The following is a 15235-nucleotide window of genomic DNA, read 5'->3' as shown; positions in this document are numbered from 1 at the left end:
CCATTCGGCCTTCATGGATATTAACCTACCTGTCTTGATTTTATTTTATTTATTCATATTTTCACTCTTGTCAGGAATGGAAAGAAACTTAAAAGAGTGTATATTATCTGCAATGTATAATTTTTTTTAGATCAAGCAGTCTGCCCCTCTTCCCTTAAATACTGTAAATGTTTAAGTGACAAAGGCCACATTGAAGGGAAAGCTCAGTGCCGGTGTCTCACCTCCCTCTGCTACCAATTAAACTAAAACAGTGCTGTCTTGGTCAGCCTCAACAATAAACCCACACAGTTAATGCAGCCAAACTATTACATGCAGTTCTGTATGGTCACTAGGGCAAGCGTACTACAGTGTAAGAGAGCAGAGCAGGATTCGAGAATTAGCACACATGGACACACACACGCATATAAGCACATAGCAACACTGAGCGCCCAGCGAGTGCCAGAATTTGACTAAACGAACAGCTTTAGCTCACAGATAAGCAGCTTTTATTCAGCACACACCAAAGAACTGGAACGCTAAAGCATCAGAGATCTACAGAGATTCTTTTCTCTTAAAATGCTGCTTTTTCTTTCTTATTTATGCACATTTTTTCAACCTTTGTCTTGTTTTCTAGTTAAAACATCTCATATCTTTAAAAGAGGCTCATTTATGAACCTTTATGTCAATTTATGATGCTGTGACAAGCTGGAATTTAAAGGGATAGTTCGGCCAAAAATCACCCCCAAGCCGTCCGAGATGCATATGTCCATTATTTTCAGACAAACACATTTTCAGTTATTTTAGAAAATGTCTTTGATCTTTCAGTTAATCACATGTAATGTTACGGGGTCCACTCCTTCAAGTTCAAAAAATGTGCAACCATCCTTCACAAAATAAATCCAAACGGCTCCACGATGATAAACAAAGGCCTTCTGAGGGTAATCCGCACTGTTTTGTTGTAGAAAATCCATATTTAAAACTTTATAAACAAAAATAACTACCTTTCAGTAACGCCACCATCTTAGACTCCTCTGTATTTTCTACAACAAAATGGCACGGATTACCCTCAGAAAGCCTTTGTTTATCATTGTGGAGCCGTTTGGATTTCTTTTGTGAAGGATGGATGCACATTTTTTGGACTTGAAGGAGTGGACCCTATAACTTTACATTTGATTAACTGAAACATCCAAGACATGTGTTTGTCTGAAAAATGATGGACATATGCATCTCGGAAGGCTTGGGGGTGAGTTAATCATGGGTTTGATATCATTTTAGCCGAACTATCCCTTTAAGAGCGCCCTCACACTATCCAAACCAAACCATTGTCCAGCGCGATTGTCTCCCTTCCCTACCCCTCCACGAGCACGCACTCACACTGCATTTTTATAGATCCAAACCCGGGCGTGCTTTCATCATTAGGATGCGATTGTTTTGAAGAATGCAGGAAGTAAAGTGCTCTCCTAACACCGGACCCTATCGTAATGTTAAGTCTGTGTTTTTTATTTGGAGTGCGCGATAACACACAGCCCTTTCACATGCCATCAAATTGCTTCGTTTGTCTGTTGCGGTGCAGCTCGGGCTTTTACATTACCCTGCTGTGTGCGTCAGAAAGTTTTTACAAAGGCAGAAGAAGGTGGGTGGTTGCGAAATTGACGTCTCTCCTTTTGGGCGTTCCGCACCTGAGCCCAAGTAAACCACGGCCGAGCACACCTATGTAAGCTGGCCAGGGTGCGATTAACCAAACTGCACCAGGGCACAGTACAGAGCGATCACACTAGCCAGATGTACTAAGCTTTGGGGGTCCAACGCGCCCATGCACGGTTTGGATAGTGTGAGTGCGCCCTGAATGGATGCAGGTGTGCGGCGGAAATGTGGCACTGAAGAAGAGTGTGGTCTCAAAATATTTTGCACTTTTGCACTTCAATGCCTGTGATAAAACTAAATAAATATTTTGAAAAAGCAGTAAAAGCCTTGCATTTTTTTTCTTTTACATTTATGATGGCTAAAATAAAATTAAAGAAGAAATCCAACAAACTCTGAAGATATAAATATATGCCAATGCCATTTCAAAGTTATTTCAACAGGTAAAACAACCAACAACAAATATTTTTTTTCGATCTGTTTTGCTATTTTGTCTATTTATTTTTGTTATTTAAATCCCATCTTTGAATTTTATAAATGCAATGACATAAAACTAACTACAGCTCAATTAAGAATATCAAATACAGATGCACTATTAAAAAAGTATAATGTTGATATAAATTCATATTTTATACTGTCCGATTGGGTAGGAAAACTATTAAAAAGCAAACTGAGTGCATGGTGCATTTCCTTTTTCGGCCACATGGATAAATACTCCTAATCAAATGATTAATTATTTATAAAAATGATTATGTTAAATCTCATCAGGGATGTTTGACTAATGCCAGCTTGTGCTTTACAATGCAAATGAAAACCCGTAGCTGGCAGCATTAATCTCTAAGCTTTACAAGTGTCATGAGCCCCTGAGCATGCTGGCTAAACAAAAGGTCACGTTGATCTGTCAGAAAGGGACAGGAAATTAAGTTAGTTTTGTGCTGTTTAATTTATAAACAGATTTCACGGCTGCCGCACAGCTTAAAGGAGCATTCAGCATCTGTACATATATAGGGTTTTGAGTTGTGTTCTTGTGGATTTGTTTTCTTATCCTTTTCACGGTGGCATCTATACACAGACACTTGGGATTTTAAAGTGTAAATTGTGTTGTAAAGGTGATGCAGGGCCTGTGACTTCATTGTTATACTAAAGTCACTATCAAGCAAATTGCTGGTGTTTCATCTCAGCACAACCGCCCTCAATCTCTGAGGAAAACTTTCAAAACAGGTTTTTATATAAAGGGACATTCAAGCTCATTTATGCATCTTAGCAATGAGCGCACACACGTTTTCATCCAAGATACTGCAAATAGCACTGGAAAAATGAGCAGTGTAACTTTAAACTCAAGTGTAAATGTAGTGTCAACAGAAATTATAAATGTGATATATATGAATCTTTAAACAGTATACATTTGTCTAGACTCTCTTATATATAAAGATTTATTGATAATATATTTTAAATAAAAGGAGTTTTTTTTCTTCTTCAACAGGTTTTTTTTTTCAATTAAGTCATAATAGTACAGTTTTCTTCTTTTTACTTTAAAAGGACACTCCACTTTTTTTGAAAATATGCTCATTTTCCAGTTCCCCTAAAGTTAAACATTTGATTTTTACCGTTTTGGAATCCATTCAGCTGATCTCCGGGTCTGGCGGTACCACTTTTAGCATAGCTTAGCACTGATTAGACCATTAGCATCGCGCTCAAAAATAACCAAAGCGTTTCGATATTTTTCCTATTTTAAACTTGACTCCTCTGTAGTTACATCGTGTACAAAGACCAACGGAAAATTAAAAGTTGCAATTTTCTAGGCCGAAATGGCTAGGAACTACACTCTCAATCTGGTGTAATAATCAAGGACTTTGCCGCTGTAACATGGCTGCAGCATGTGTAGTGATATTACGCACTGCCCAACAAATGTCCCCTTGTTTAATTTCAATAGCAGGGGACTATTTTATATATCTCTGTAGTGAATTAATGTATATTTCTCTGTAATCAAAGCCTGAGAGAGAAAGTACAAGCCTGTTTATCTCTTTCGAAAAAGTCCCATATTTCAAAAAATCAGTTTCTTTTTCAAAACATATACTTTTGTAGTTATGACAGAGATGATCCTCAATGTTTATTTATACAGTATCTGCTATGTGCTTATTTTACTATGCAAGGTCATGAGGGCATTGGCAAGGATGCAAGTAAACAGAGGGCAGATTGAGGAAGCCGTGAAAACTCACCTGTAACTGGACCGAGCGATCGCTAAGGCCTTGAACGATAGGGCTGAAGCGGGCAACACCTCTTCTCTCTGTTGCCGTGGTAATAGCTTCAAGGACTTTCTCCAAACTTAAAGCATGGAAATGAGGAAAAAACAAAGAAAAATGGATAAGATGACAAAATTTAAGACTTTCATCATTTGCTATTGTTCATCTCTAATTTTCTCTCTTGTTGACCTCGATAAAACTGTAGTCACAGTTTTGATTAAACTTTATGGTTTTTTGCAAAGGGTTATTCTGGGTTATGATCTGTTACAAATGGTGCTTTGAGTGCACATACTGCTCTTAAAATACTTTTCACATCTTTTGGATGTTTACTTAAAAGTGATATTTAAAAGCAGAGGGCTTTAATGAAGCAGCTGCAATGAATCCTTTATGAGTCTATGCTGTGCACGTACACTAAATATAACCTCGATGCAAAAAGACCAAACCAAAAAATACAGAGGAAGAAATAGCATCAATAAGAATTTCCACATAGTTATTGTATAAATTCGAGTTGCAGGAGAAAAGCTAAAGCGATCCATCATTCAGACACATTTTGTTTGTTTACAATATATTGGGAAAGCAGTCTGGTATGCCACAATGTTGTTTCTATACTACTTTATACAGGAGTGAAATACACATATCTGATGATAAAACCCAGCTGCTAAAGAAATATGACTTGGCATCAGAAACATACAAGTTTGGATGCCATTTCATAAAATGCATTTGTTAGGTTTACCTTGAGAAAAATAACTGCAAAAAGCCTACAAATATCCCTATGCAATGGTTGAGCATTATTTATAGGTGCAAGCGTGGCTTATTTTGGTTTTATGTAATACAATAAAAAATCAAACATTTTAACAAGTGCTTTTTAAATTCTCAGTGTACTTTTTGGGGCCACTGTATGTCATAGCTGACAATTTAATGGCATCTCGATTTAAAGGTGCTGATAGTGAAATCTTACCACATTACACCAGTAGTCTATATATTAAAAAACTAAGAGAGCTATATAAAAAATAAAGTTGAAATAACAAAGGAACAACATGAGCATCACAAACAGACTAAAAGGCTGGCAAAAGGAAGTAAGGAGTCCTACGTGTTCTCTTCTCCCACAATACAGATCGCAGACAGCAGTTTGACAACATCCGTCATCATGGCCGGTTGACAAGGGTCAATAGCTTGGGCCAAAAGTGCTAGACTGTTCTCCTCTCCAAGGATCCGCTCAAGTCCATACTGCAAACAGACAGAAACAAAGACATAATATGTTATTTAGTGCTTCCTGCACATTTATTGAGCGGAAACGCTACGCTGCGCTGCTTCCTAACCTGCACAACATTGGCACATTCAATTTCTGAATTAAACATAATGAGGTAAAAGGTCCAGGTAGAGACCTATCATAAAATACTGGCTCATTCATTTTTTAAGGAGGCGGATATTTTTTTATTTTGGAACCAAAGGTGATGCCTTTACATCTAAAGGAACCACAGGAGGACATTACATGGACCTGTACACAAAACAGCCAGTTATTCTGTCCTTGGAATAATGACAAAACTGTGAACAGGTATATGTTAATCGTATCGTGAAAGGAGGGGGGGGGGGTAAAAAAGGGCATAAAGGTGAATGAAGAACACAGACATAGGACAGAAAAGCCTTGGGGGTTTGAAACGATTAGAGCGGATCGAGACCTAGAGAGAGAAGAGCAGAGTATAAAAGGGGAGAATATCCATGACTGAACACAGGGGGTTCAAGTTAATGACGACCACTGAGCCAACACCACAGGACGAATTTCAAAATAATTCAATGCACTGTGATGTAACTTAAAAGATACATATCTCTTCTGTAAAGGTGTACAAGATACACCTGCTGTAAAATAACTTTTTTATCTTATGTAAAGGGACATTCCACTTTTTTGAAAATATGCTCATTTTCCAGCTCCCCTAGAGTTAAATATTTGATTTTTACCATTTTGGAATCCATTCTGCTGATTTCCGGGTCTGGCGCTACCACTTTTAGCATAGCTTAGCATAATCCATTAAATCTGATTAGACCGTTAGCGTCATGCTAAAAAATAACCAAAGAGTTTCAATATATTTCCTATTTAAAACTTGACTCTCCCGTAGTTACATCGTGTGCCAAGACCGACAGAAAATAAAAAGTTATTATTTTCTATTCAGATAAGGCTAGGAACTAAACTCTCAAACTGGGATAATAATCAAGAACTTTGCTGCTGTAACATGGCTGCAGGAGGCGCAATGATATTACGAAGCAGTCAAAAATAGTCCCCTTAGTAACTAGACTAATTTCGGGCAGTGCTTAATATCAGTGCACCTCCTGCAGCCATGTTACAGCAGCAAATTCCTTATTATTATGCCAGAATAAGAGTATAGTCCTAGCCATAGCTGTCTATGAAAATCGCAACTTTTAATTTTCCGCCGGTCTTGGCACACGATGTAACTACGGAAAAATCCAGTTTTAAATATCTAAACTCATTGGTTATTTTTTAGCGCAATGCTAATGGTCTAATCAGATTCAATGGATTGTGCTAAGCTATGCTAAAAGTGCTAGCGCCAAACCCGGAGATCAGCTGAATGGATTCCAAAACGGTAAGAATCAAATGCTTAACTCTAGGGTAGCTGAAAATGAGCATATTTTCAAAAAAAGGGGAGTGTCCCTTTAAAAATGAGTATACTAAATCTAACATGACACGATTTGCTTATTTAAGATAATGCTGTTACACAAACCTGACTTAACCTAATGCAATAATTAAGAGTCGACGTAAATGTGTCTCCTTGTATAAGGAGCTTAATTGGGAGGACCCAATCACCGGTTATCTTGTGACTCGTAACTTGTGAGTCAAGTTTTGCAATTTTCAAGACATGAATCACACGCTGACTAAATTAATATCTGACTTAAAAGCTTTAGGACAGTTGTGTTAATTGCTTCATAACTCATGCCAATTAATAGCTTCAGCTGCCATATCTCAAGCTAGTTGTCATTCTGAACAGATGTCGCTGCAGCAGTTTTTTAGGTATGAAAACATCATTCCCGCCTCAGAGGCGCAAGGGAGATAAGGCGTTATCAAAGTGTTTACGCGCCGCTATGGATGTAAACATATTTGAGTCATTTTCTGTCATTTCTCTGAAGTTGGTGACAGCTGAACGGGGGCATGAGGCTGGTGGGTGTCATGGATGGAATATGTCCCATGATGCCGGGGGCTAAAGTAAAAGGTCTGGAGCGATGACAGGCCTCTGGGTAAATAAGACTCTCAGGACCTGCTGGGTTTTTACAACAGCTCCATAGCACTGTGGATGCGTATAGCAGATCTTGAAATTTACATAAAACACAAATGGGATCTTTTACAAATTAATTCCCAGAATGACTACATAAAACAAGAAATCCTATAGAGACAACATGCCTCAGGAAAACAATGGCCTCAACCTATTTATCTTTTCTCAGTGGATGACCGTGACAAATTTCCAGCTGAAGTAAGCACTGATGCGTATAATTGCTTAGTTTCTATTTTAAAATAGCACATAAATTACAGTCAATGACAAGACAATTTCATCACAGAAAACAGATATTAACTTGTAAAGCGCTCGTGAGAACAAAAAGTTCATGGTTAGACTTTTAGAATAACAAAATCAAATGTGATTGCTTTGTATCTATGCTAAAAATGAAGAGTTTGGTTCCAAAACGCGATAAACGCCATTTAATGCCAAAATCAGTATTATATGAGGTCAGTATTTGAAAGTAAATTCTTAATTTTATGCTAAATACAATATCAGCTCTGTTATTCTGTCCCGTTTTCTTCTTTTTTCCCAAAACTCAATAAACACCAGTCCTCCTTCTCTGCAGAGTGCAATAAATCCCCTCAACAAATCACAGCGCATCATTAAATGCATTTTAAACATCAATGGCGGCACATTGAATACACATTCCTCATCTTGTACTTTGTGATCAACAAACAAACAAAAACAAAATAATACTTTAATGGCATTGATAAACCTGTGGTGATTTTTGTAAACCATCAATATCTAATATTTACGCGAGAGGCACTCGGGAGACGAAAAATGACGTTAGCTTGTTCTCCCAACAGTATCAAGCTTTTGTCATGCTAACACATTGACCCCAGAGGATCTTGTGAAAAACATATGATTATTTTACGCAAAGCCAACGAAAATCGAGCAGGACCAAAACATTTTACAGCTGATCGCGGTCAAAAAAGTTCAGCAATGACGTCCCAAGTATAACCGCAGCAATGACAGTGTTCTTAATATGACAAAGTAAGTGTTTTGATTAATACCATTAATGTTTATTTTTTATCGGTGTATACCACTAGTCAACTAAATGAATATAACATGGCAAAGATTAATGCACATTTATATATTGATTCAATCAATTTATAGCATTTTGAAAAATAAAAATTATAATAAATTTTTGAAAATCAAATTATGTATTTGAATTTTTTATGTTTTTATAACCTAAAAATGCTATGTGAAAGTTTGTAACAGAAAATAGTGGTTTTTATCTTGTCATTTACTGGTATAGAAAACATTTTTACCAAAATTACTCAAAATGGATTTATTGCGTTTTGGAACCAAACTCTTCAAGTTCTGCCACAATGTCAAAGTGTCATTCATATCGGTAGCATAAATAGCACAGAAGTGCAGTTTAAAATATATTACTTAGCAAAACTATTGAACGATAGATACAATGATGCCTGATCTAGCAATTGACATCGTAACAAAACCAAAAGTAAAACTATTAACCGGAATGACCAATAACTGTGAACCGCTATAGGTATATACTATTCAAAAACCTACAGGACATGCCTAGGAAAACAGCAACTGCATTAGACTAAATGAACACGGATCAAAATCACAGATCTTTATCTGCACGTAACTCCTCTGACCCCAGGATATCTCCACAACATCAGAGAAACGACTGGAGATCCACTTCTAACGCCTGTCTCTAACAGGAGCGTGCAAATCATCAAAAGCCCTCTTGGACCTCTCCACACCGGCCGTGCAGAGGAACCCCCTCCCGGGTTCAGAGTGGTGTCTATCTGCAACCTGCTTCATCTAAAGCCTGACTCTTATCGTTCCTGACCATTTGAAAGCTGCCGCAGGTGCGTGTGTCCGGCTGGGAGCGTGGTGAGTAAGCGGAGATGTAAATGCAGCTGCTGATGAAGGGGCCGGTTAAGACGGCACAGCAGATGGAATGAGTCTTGTTTGAAGCTGTTGCTTTAGGATAATGATTCAAAAAAGTGCAATTGAAATTCATAAAAATATATATGACTTTCGTAATAACATATGCTGCTTTAATCAAATTTAGTTTTGCATGTCTTCTTTGGCAGTTAATTAGAACCAAATGTAAGCTTGTATCAATTGAGTGACGATGATGAATTAAAGAGAAATGTGAAAATTGAGTGTACATGTCGTAGAATTCATATTAAACTATTTTATTTAGCATGAGTGACTTGAAACTCAATTGGCAGTAGATTTTGACTTTATAACAAGCAATGATGCAACGACTGAAAAAGACATCACATGATCTGTCTCCTGATGCAGTTAGACATAGCACAGGGTTAACTTCAAATTCAAGGACTTGTCAAGGACTTTCCAGGTCCTATACCCTAAAATTCAAGCACTAAACGTGGGGAGACATTTCAAGAGAGAGCAAGGTTACATCGTGTTACCTTTTAAGATACATTGTTAAAGTTCCCTTTCGAGGAAACTTGCGCTGCGTCACTGCGGTGACACTTTGGGGACGCCTCCAGGGGTAAGTGCGTCTGAATGTGTAAATCAAATTCAACCAATGGTGAGGCTTAACGACAAAAAAAGGGGGAGCCAGGAAGAATATCGCTATTTGAAATACTGCCAAAGACAGCGTTAGGAAGTATGGCAAGGGAGACGCAGCGTCTCGTTCCCTTCTCATGGAACAACAGTTACATACGTAACCCAAGACATTTTGATTTGTCAAACACAACTATGCAAAAAAGCATTTTGGTATGAATCAACATTCACATACAGAAGATATAAGCATTTAAACAGACAGTTTAGCACGTGTGCTTAAAAAGTCTAGAATTTTTATGATATTATCCTAAACTACACAGGGAATAATATGGATTTTTTTTTTAGAAAACTTCTTGCATAAAATAGATTCAAGCACTTTCAATGACCTGTATCCATGTATGTATATTTTCAAAAACTTCCCAGAGCCTTTATTTTCCCCTCCCAGATTCACAAACTTTCAAGGACCTGTGGGAACCCTGTCTTATATCTAGCAATATCAGTACATTGACAAAAGCACCTTATATTGTTTATGCTCATTAGGCTGCTGATTTTCTACAGTGCGTAGATGGGGGGCTGTTGGGAGCGCTCAATAAATACAAATTAATGTAAAACTACACTAAGTTATACATAATAAATAATAAACAAATAACGTATTTGTCCGTTAAGCCTTAATGGGTGAACTCGTGCTTTAATCGGATTCGTTCATGAAATCATTTTTGTGCCAATTGTGATTTTTACCTTGAGACGTTTACTTTGCGAATGCTGAAGGGGGCATTGAGAACTTTGATTGTATTGTTATTCAAATGTATTCAAGCTGGGAGGACCAACGGTTTTCAATTTGAAACACTAAATAAGTGAACATAGATTTTTTGATAACTGGTCAAAATAGCTATATAATTTTCCGAAGTGGGAGGTTACTATAAAGTGAACCTGCTGTTTAGATATTACCTTGTTGTTCATAAAAGCCTTGAGGCACTGAATGACTTTGTGTTGACTCTTCTTATCCACCTTTTCTTGGCTGCAAAAAAGAAAGAAAGAGTGAATGAAAAAGATAAGCGCAGTAGGTTACTGAAGACAAATACAGAGGCAAAAAGTTTGGTTAAGCGCTCAGGACTCATGCTGAGGGTAAAACTAGTCTTTTTTTTTAAACGTAGTTAAAAATGTGGATGGAGTTTATTCTTACTGTTTTTTGAGAAGGAGCCTCTCCAGTGTATCCAGCAGGAGGCCCAGGCCCTCATGGCCAAAACTCTGCACCCAGCTGTGAAATGAGAAACATCTTGTGTTAGAGTACGTTTGATCGAGTGTGTCCAAAAAATGAGAATAATTTGTGTTATTTTATAAATTTCAGCTTGCATTTGATGTTTAGATCCTTTCTTATCAATGCACATCAACATGTTGTACAAAAAGTAAATGGACATTGAAACCACACCTTTGATATTCCATTAGAACACAAATCATGGAGGCATAAAACATGAGGTATTTTAGAGATAGCACAAACAATCACTTCTTAAGATGTAAACATGTTTGTTAAAATGTAAACAATATAGATAATATTACTTGGACACTTTCTGGTTGTCAGACAACTGTGGTTACTCTGATCGTTTACCTGGGTGATTCTCGCAAAATAGACTTATGAAGTGTCATGAAACATTTTGATAAAAAAGTAAATGCAAAGTAAGAGTATCAAAATAAGAAGCATACAGTTACAAACATCTCTTCATGTAATATTTTGCACATGATTTCAAAGGACATCATACAAACCAATTTAGTTGTTTGTTTCCACATTTAAAAGGAACATTTTCATTACCGCAACGTGTCCATGACTGGATTTGGGTTCTTTGACATGGAAATATTTATAATAAAAAAATTAAAAAATTAAAAGCTTCAGTGCATGTTATACTATAAACATTTACAGTAAAGAAACATGTGATATTTGGTGATCATTGGTAAATGTAGAGGCAATAATAAGGAATACAAATGTGTCAAAAACCACTTTTCTCATCCTCCGCAAAAATTTTCAATCATTGTTTAAGCCCTCAAGGAACTAACTTTTTTTTTTTTAAATAGTTGGAAGGGACATAATTGACTGTGACACTCAAGATGGTTACCAGATAAGCAGTTCGTATTTTTTCCCTCCAGATAAAAGTTGAAATTTTGTTTGTCATAGTACCTAGACAACTTTTTAGTTCTCATTACCGAAACATGAGTTTGTAAATGCAAATATTTAATGTAATATCATGTTGCAGTAATGATAATTTTTGATAATGATAATCTTAAAAATTTAAATAATTCTATAGGAAATATGTTTTAAGTCCTCTTAAAATAATGGTTATAGTAAGTTCAGACCTTAATATTATTTGTGCAAAAAAATCTGATGCTGGACACCTTTTAAATCGGAATTTCGTGAGGATCACCCACCTTCCACATTAACTGCCAAAAAGTCAAGGAGCTAATTTTGAGAAAAGATTTAATATCTTTTATTCACAGATGCCACTGTAAAACTTTGTCATCTAAAAAAATCTATACATTAAGTGTGGCTTAAGTGTCCGAATGCTTTCAGTGCTACAGTAGTGTATGCACTGTACATGCTGCCTTTTCACAACATAAGCTGTAAAACTGGGAGCAGAAAAACTTCTGAATCCTTTATCTAATATTATCGAAATAAACCACTTTGTATACCACGTCAGAACAGAAACATTCAAGAGTCAATAAGCCTTATCAGAACTGTGTTTGTCAGAGCCCATTTAACGTCAGTAGATTCCACCTTCTCCAACAGATTAAGCTCTCCCCCTGGAGCTAGAAGTGAAAGGCATTTCTAATGGAGCAAAGATATTTATTTTAATTCCATTCAGACACAATCTTGCGCTCTACATCTCCATTGATTTGGCCTCTATTGTCTGCGGGAACTGCACGGCAGAAATTTAACTCTCCAATAACGCAAAGGGAAGTGTGTCGAGCGAAGCATTGATTAATAATGAGGGAATTCAATAAGCATAAACAAACCAATTAACCCATTGTGTATAAAACGCAGGTGAGAGTTCAGTCAATTATAAACTGCAGCCCATAACAGATGTTTCTACAAACATATGCTTAAGATAAAAATTATGTTAAAAAACATCTTTTATAACTAAGAACTTATGGTTTGTAATGCTTTTCAAATGTTTATCCATACTGGCAGGGTTTGAAATTAACATTCGCCTACCCCCCCAAATGCAGGTAAAAATCAGCTGTGGCGGGTAATGTTGTCAAATCACGAGCCAATTAGACAGGTTACTTTTTATTCATATACAAATTTTTACGGTAAGCCAAATCTGCGCAAATACTCAAATCGTGATTCATTATAGTATACTAAATACCAAATTATTGCACAGCATCTGCGCATATCTGCCAAAAACGTGAACACATCCAACAAACAATGGTGTGCTAGACTTGAGAATCGTACATAATAATGTGCCGATGCTTACTAAGGAAAGTCACCCCAAACAACCCAGGAGCCCAAGAGATGAAAAACAGAAGTTTCAATACTAAGTGGCAAACTGGGCGTGAATGGCTCGTCTATGACTCCACAAATCAGATAATGTATTGTGAGGAATGTCAAGACTTATGCATTGGAAAATATTCAATGCTTTGTATGATGTTCATTGTACTGTGTTGATTTGCTTACCTAAAAGTAGTGCTTGGCAATATGGCCAAAACATTTTCTGTTTCAGTCGATATCGATCTTTATCATGATAAATAACAGATCTTTATTTCTCTAAAATTTAAAGGCAGATTTTTGCTCCTGAATGAAAGTTGTAAAAACCAGACTTAATTGTTAATTATGGTTTAAACTACTTTATATTCAGAACATGACAAATACTTTCCAAGCAAGTGATCAATAGAGTTAGGAGACTTTACTCATCTTGTTTTACTTTTCAGGCATCTGTATTAAACATTAACATATTAGTTATGAAATTGTCTGTTAACAATCTATAATTTAACATTAGCAATAAATACAAATAAAACGCTGCACAGTCCTCACTGTACTACTGTAATACAGTGAGGACTGTCACTGTATTATTAAATGTGCAAAATGTTCAACATACTGACGGATCCTACCTTAGATCCTCAAGTGCAGAATGTTTTTATTATTGTGTTTTTAGTTTATTCCTAATCATTTATTTACATAATCACCACCATAATAATTTTATAATCATTAGTTATCCATATAATTATTATTATTATTTTTTTATTATTCAATGTTATTTTTATTATTATCCAATTCATTATTATCATTTTTATCATTAAATTATTCATTTATCCATTCATTTATTCATTCATTCATTATATTTCTATGTTTCATATGTCTTGTTGATTTCATTGTTGTTCAGTCTTATGGTTGTCTCACATTTGTGAAGTTTCATAAGCTGTCCTGTCTCTTTGTAAACAGAGATAGATAAAGAAATTGTTTATGGAAGCTCAAGGTTTGTGGGATGTTGCTATTAAGGATTTTGGTATAACAGCGCATGTTGAATTCATACTTGTTGGACATGGGTTGAACGAGGTTTGAACATCGAGACATATGCAACTGAAGCTGTCCATCAATAAAACTGTTCTATTTTATCATCTAACGCTGGATTTCCACAGACTGCGGAACGGCAGTCAATCGGTTTCCATTCAAGTCAATGTGTGGATTTCCACTCACTGCGTTCCGAATCCCTCACAGCTACGACCATCCGCAGCCCTCCGGAACAAATACGCAGAGCTTCTATTTTTGACGGATGCCGGACAGCTCTGCAGGGCGGAGCCATGACTATATCGCGTGATCATACCTGAATCGCGAGATCTCATGTCATGATCTGGGCTGGTCCAGCAAAACGTCATAATTTAACGTCATAATGGGCAGAGACAGAACTAGATATCGCGGGATCATCACATGAACTTGCGAGACCTCGTTGGTCCTCGTCAGTTCAGCACGCAGCTGCTCCGCAAAAAATTCTGAACTGGTGGGTATTGGCGGACGGCGGAGTGCGCAGCCGTAATGCAGCGGAGCCGTTCTGCAGCCGCAAACCAGCGTAAACCTTCGTCTCATGTCATCTGCTTGTGCTCTTCTCTAGCAACGATTGATCAAACTTTTAACTGACAGAAGCCTGATAAACAAGTAAACCGGGATTCAGGTTAACAGTCTGACTAGTTGCTAGACTGAACTCTAGAACAAATACCTCGTTGAAAATTACTAATGTTTTGGTTTTCAAGGTAATCTATGTGTTGTTTATCTTGCTTGTTATATAAATAAACGACTTTAAAAGGACTTTGTTGTTATTTATTCTTAGCGGAGTTTCCTGGAAGTTACGTGTTGTCCAAGAAAGCCGCTTGTTTATGTTGTTTCTGCTGAAACCGTCTATACACGCTGATAAATAGATGTCAAGAGCTCCCCGTTGCTGTGGAAACGCACAGTCGCACACTGCAGAGGTGGATCCGCTGTTTTTCTCAGCTTTCCTGAATTTGTGAATGCCTTGTAAGTTAAATATACTTTTAAAGCTGTGTGGACATGTGCGTGCGCAAGGCTTTGACGAAAACCTGTTGCGACTCCGTGATTCCATC

At 36.9% G+C, this 15235-nt stretch overlaps 1 protein-coding gene across 1 annotated transcript in view; it reads right to left on the bottom strand.

The window, feature by feature from the left end:
- Window positions 1-15235, bottom strand: part of diaph3 (diaphanous-related formin 3) — a 414251-nt gene that overhangs the window by 286894 nt on the left and 112122 nt on the right. The window contains exons 6-9 of the mRNA XM_073811820.1: window positions 10836-10910; window positions 10601-10670; window positions 4954-5090; window positions 3840-3945 (exon numbers count right to left, since the gene is read on the bottom strand). Of these exons, the coding sequence (XP_073667921.1) occupies window positions 3840-3945; window positions 4954-5090; window positions 10601-10670; window positions 10836-10910 (388 nt within the window). The remainder of the gene's footprint in view (window positions 1-3839; window positions 3946-4953; window positions 5091-10600; window positions 10671-10835; window positions 10911-15235) is intronic.

The sequence above is a fragment of the Paramisgurnus dabryanus genome, chromosome 14 (assembly GCF_030506205.2).
Source record: "Paramisgurnus dabryanus chromosome 14, PD_genome_1.1, whole genome shotgun sequence".
Lineage (NCBI taxonomy): Eukaryota > Metazoa > Chordata > Actinopteri > Cypriniformes > Cobitidae > Paramisgurnus > Paramisgurnus dabryanus.
This window is presented reverse-complemented; position numbering and strand designations above follow the sequence as displayed.